The 5,248-nt window shown below is 45.4% G+C and overlaps 1 protein-coding gene across 1 annotated transcript; it reads right to left on the minus strand.

Moving 5' to 3' along the window:
* Positions 1 to 1,156: 1,156 nt before the first annotated feature.
* POMGNT2 (protein O-linked mannose N-acetylglucosaminyltransferase 2 (beta 1,4-)) lies at positions 1,157 to 3,412 on the minus strand. The gene has a single exon (XM_009870653.1). It carries the CDS (start codon positions 3,313 to 3,315, stop codon positions 1,582 to 1,584), a length of 1,734 nt encoding a protein of 577 aa, XP_009868955.1. The 5' UTR covers positions 3,316 to 3,412; the 3' UTR covers positions 1,157 to 1,581.
* Positions 3,413 to 5,248: the final 1,836 nt, after the last annotated feature.

Consider the following 5,248-nt stretch of genomic DNA (forward strand, 5'->3'; position numbering starts at 1 on the left):
TCTCCTCCTCTCTTGGAACTCATAATGCCACTTTGAGGTGCTCATCTATCAGCCCATCGCTCAGAGTGCAAGCCATTTATCCTACTATTCCAACATCCACCCAGACCTCAGGAGGATGGCAAGACGAGCGAGGGAGAGGAGAAGGAAGTGTTTTTCCTATTGCTTTAACGCTGGTTATAAACTATGGAGGATGCTAACATCTCACTTGGGGATATAGTTTAGTAGTGTAGTGTTGGGTTGACAGTTGGACTTGATGATCTTAGAGGTCTTTTCCAGCCTTAATGAGTCTATGATTCTATGATCTAGCATGGCAACATCTCATGCTACTGTCCCTTTTTTCTTCTCTTCCCCAAGAGCCGTACTCTTGACACAGCTATTTTTCAAAGATAGTGTCATTTGGGGTCTTTACCTAAAGGAGAACTGTGTAGGATCAGGTCCCAAGTAGTAAGTGTGTTATCCCAGCAACAAAGCCAATTTCTGACTGCAGGGAAAATGAATCTAAGTCTCAAAAAACCTACTCCCCTCAATAGAGTAACAGACATACGAGCGTCATCAGCCTGACCTGCGCTCTGTCCAGCCCCATACCATGGCACCCACCTACCTGTCCCCTGCCTGACTCTGTGTCCTCCCACCAACATCCAGGAAAACTTGTTCCCAGAAACCTTCCCTTTATGACCACCTGCTTAATACTTAGCAAAGCACGTACCTTTTAGCAGCTATTATCAATAGATCATTCTGACTGAACACCAAAAAACAGGATTTTCTTGAGCAGACTGTAAGTGCAGTCTCCCTCCCATCATGTTCCTTTTCCACAGACCTGTATGTAACTCACAAAATGAAAGCATCTCAAAACACTGTAAATTATTTTATGCACTCCATCCTCTCTATCGACTATCTGCTACTCCAGCCTTCTGCTACTAGGGTGCAGTAAAATCTGATTTTAAACATGAAGCTGACACTGTAGTCTCATTCTCTTCAGCCAAAATATGAAAAATAAAAAGCTATCCATATACACATTTTATCACAGCAATAAATAAGTCTACCATAATAACAATTCTGACAGATAATAAAAAGCAAAGAAAATATTGAGGAGGTTTACAGCAGTTTAATGAAGGCTCTCGTACCAAATTTTGAACTCAGAGTTACAGTCAGAGTTATTGAAAAAATAACTTACAATGAAAAAGCTGATGAGAATTGCCCACCTAGTCATGGAATTGACTGCAGTTCAACATTGTGCTTAAATACTCATCACACAACAGAAACAAATTTAAATCACGACCAAGGTACACACAATTCACTTTCATTCTGTTTTCAATTACACGTATTCAGCATGTAATTTAACCTCTGGAAGTCACTCTGAAGAACACAGAGGTGTTTTTTGTTGTTTGCATTTTGTTTTTTGGTTTTTTTAAACACTCACTAGAAATAAATACCATTTAAAGAATACACGTGGAGTGCAATAAAACAGACACTTAGGCACTGGTACAGTCTAGTCCTCTTCAGCCCTCTACAAACTACAAGACAAGAAGTTTTCAACCACAGATGGAGAGCGGGGCAGAGCTGTACAGAAAGCGCAACAGGTTATGTACTACACAAGAGCACATCTGCAAAAGGTCCCAGGAGATTTTTGTTGAAGATGCAGCGGATCCACACCAGGTATATTGTGAAGGGCTTAATGTTTTCTGAGAAGGTGTGATTCTGATGTGACAAAATATAAGGCATGTAAGTGTTTTCCCCTTGCTCTTGTATCCACACTTCATATTTCACTTCTCTGACCTTGAGATACTTCAGGTTCCAGGGGATGTGCCAGGACACGGCAAGTTTAGCTTCGCTTGTGCCCTGGACAGAGGCTTGACACTTGGCATCCCTCACCTTGCCAGGGTAGAGGCTACCAGACCACTTCTGCTTCTTGAGTCCAGGCGTGGACTTAATCTGCCTGATGGCCTGGATGAGAGACGGGATGTTCACCTTCGTGTCCTGGTAGGCACGGAACAGCCACTCAGGGTTGCGGCAGCAAAGGTGTCGCGGCACCTCTGTGCTCTTAATGATGCGCTCTTGCTCGGCCTTGTCCAGATGAGCAATCCCACCCTGATCCCAAGGTCTGTCTGGGTAGGTAACAGTGTCTTCCCTGTTGGTGTTCTGCCAAGCGATGTAGTGCAGGTCCATGCCAGGAAGGGTTGCCAGGGTTTTGTAAGGGGTATAGTGTTCGGGGTTGATAGCATAAGGAAAGAGCTCCACCACCGTGGCACCTCTTGGCAGGAAGAGAGACATGACTAATTGGGCCCCATGCATGCTGACCAGCATGGATGCGTTGCTGATCAACTGGACGATGTCAGAAAACGAATGCTCTTCCAGAGAGACGGTAATGGTTTTCATCTGAAACTCCTGAGCGAGAGCCAGGATTAGTTCTGCCTCATTTAGGATAAGTCTGTTGAGTGTTCGACTGAACACTATGATGTACTCCTCACTGGAGCTTTCCTCCAAGCTGATGTTCAGCTTCTGCAACATGAATTTGGTGAATTGCCTGATCTCATTACCAGAAACCAAGATGTTAGCCTTCGGCCCCTGTGGCTGGACAAACCCGTACTGGTACCAGGTCGTGATTTTGGACAGTCCTACATAGGATTTGGTAAAGCAGAGGAGCCTGCCTAGGGTTTTAAGCTGCTCCCTGAGGAGCGGCTGCTTGTTACTCAGTAACTTGTAGAGGTCAAAGTGAACACCCTCACCCCACCCTTCCATGAAAAAGAGTCGTGCCTCCAGATCTAAATCAGAGAACTGCTGCATGGTGTAATAAATGGGGAGGAGGTCATCATGAAAGACATGCATCAGGTTGTCTGGGTTGAACCTGTTGGCGATCAGCGCCACATCAGGCACAAAGACCGGCTTTGGCATAAATTTCAGCGCAGCAGCTGGCAGCTCCACAAAGTTGAAGTACTGAGTGTTATGATCTTCCACTGAGGAGAGGTCAAGAAGAGCCGGCTGGAACCTCCGGGAGCCCAGGTTGGGCAGCATGACTGAGGAGTTGCTGTGAAAGTAGACAAACTCCTCGGCCTCTGTAGAGTAGCAGAGGGACTCAAAGCGGCAGATGCGGTCGGTGTGCATCCTGCCGGTGCACACCATTCTGGTACCGTCCTCCACCAGCGCCTGGAGAGCTGCATGGTAGTCAATCTGAGCCTGAGAGAGTTCCTGAGACTGACGCATAAGGGCCAACTCCTCTTCGACCACGAAGACATGCTCTCGCAGCTTGACGTATTTCCACAGCACAGCAGCGAGGACTGACACGAGCAGGGCATTCAACACAGCTGCTATGTTCATTCTGTAGTTAGATCCTAGCAAGATGACAGGTGGGGAATGCAATGCAGAGGGAACACATCGTTAATGCTCCTTGACATGGCGAGGGGGAAGACCTGTGGAAAATAAACCGAGAAAGGGACCATTTAAACACCAGGTTTACAGCTCCACCGCAAATCACATTTTTATGAACTCTTCAAGAGTGGTTAGGCTTTTTTCAGCAATTTTTGCCCCCTTTCCAGGGAATGAGAGAAAAGAAGAAAAGAGTGCCAAAGCACTACCCAAAACTGTCAAAAGAAAAAAAAAGCAAACTCAACTGGAAGCTGCTCCATGGGAAGTCTTCCTGTTGCATTTCCATTTCTGCCCTTGTAGAGGAGAAAAAGGAAAAGAGTTTGAGGATGAGCTCTATGAGGCTTTGTCAGAAAAAAAAATGTATGTTCCCTGGGACTTTATCTCACAATACTTTTTGCAGACCACTCCAACAGCGAGAGGAAAGAGAGCACTGGAATCACTGGGCCACTCTCACAGGGATAGCAGACCTGGCTCCTTCTCTCGTTGCGAGTACCTGACTCTGCCTCTCACCTTTATTGTGCGGACAATAATAGTACAAGGAATATTGCCAAGTATAGATTTTGCTACACTTCATTCCAACACAAAATGTGAACAGGTGAATGTAACATCCAATTTAATTTTATTGGGATGGGTGGTGGGAGGACTCGCAGGTGTGTGAATTGCCCCGTGGGAGACTCCCGAGTCAGTTGCTTTTTTGGCTGCAATCCAGGATCAAAGGCTAGAAGCTGCCATCATCTTCCGAAAGAAATAATGGCATCGGAGAGAGAAGAGCTCCACTCTTTGTATGAGGAACTTATGTTTCATTAAAGCAATCAAACCTTCATTTAATGAGAGCCTGACTTGCCCAAGAACGGCCAAGCCTTATCCAGATGGGGAGGGAATACATTTGAAGTGTTTCCAGTGTCAGCGGGTTCCCATCCTAACCTGAGGATCTTTTCTGTGCTGCTCTAAGGCCTCCCTGTTTCTTTTGCTGTTTGTTACAGGAGAGATCCTGCCATTGCTCTCTTTCTGTGTAGAAACACTACTGGCTTATATCAGCACACTGATTATATTTTCAACTGTGAACTTCAGCCATGATATTGATTCACCTACAGTATTCATGGGCTCCAATTTTCATTATGCATCAAGGTTCACCTCCAGTCAGGCTGCAAGTAATTGCAGCCATGACTCACGGGGAACTTTAGGGAGCAAAATTTCTGATTGGTACGTACCTGATTAGACTATTTCTAGCTGCAGTTTTTAAGGGCAGCAATTTAAACTCCCTTTGATGCAAGTTTGCAGCAGGGGAAAATAGTAATGTCTCCAGCACATGCTCTGACATCCCAAAAAGCAGTCCCTTCACATTTTAACCCAGAGATGCTCGTTCTTATATGCCAGAGTGGAGGAAGACAGCACCTCCTCTCTTGCGAAGGGAGTTCTACTGAAAAGAGATATTGCAGCCTAAAAGTTTGGTCCTGCAATCCAGTTCATGCAGCTTGGAGTTGAATGGAGAATCATTCATAGAATTCAATGAAGTTAGAAGGGATCCCTACAGTTTGTGAGATCCTAGCAGCCTGTGGAGTCCCTCTCTTGGGAAGAACTGAAGGTATGTGGGAAGCTGAACAATGCCAAAGAAATGAGCGTGAGCTGTAAGCCACACAGATTCAAGAGGTGGTCTCTGGGGACCCGAGTAACAAATTCATTTCAATTTCAGAGCAGCTCTAGCTACTCAAATGAAACAGAAATAAAGTCCACTTACTTCGGCAAGTTGTCTGAAAAACTGTCTCATTTAGCAACTCCCTAAATGCAAGTAAGTGTAGTTCAAGGCTCAGCAACTCAGCACATTACACAACAACCAGTGAACAACGAATTGGATTTAGCCCCTACTATGGGAGAGACCCTCAAG

The sequence above is a fragment of the Apaloderma vittatum genome, unplaced genomic scaffold (genome assembly GCF_000703405.1).
Source record: "Apaloderma vittatum isolate BGI_N311 unplaced genomic scaffold, ASM70340v1 scaffold37045, whole genome shotgun sequence".
NCBI classification, from domain to species: domain Eukaryota; kingdom Metazoa; phylum Chordata; class Aves; order Trogoniformes; family Trogonidae; genus Apaloderma; species Apaloderma vittatum.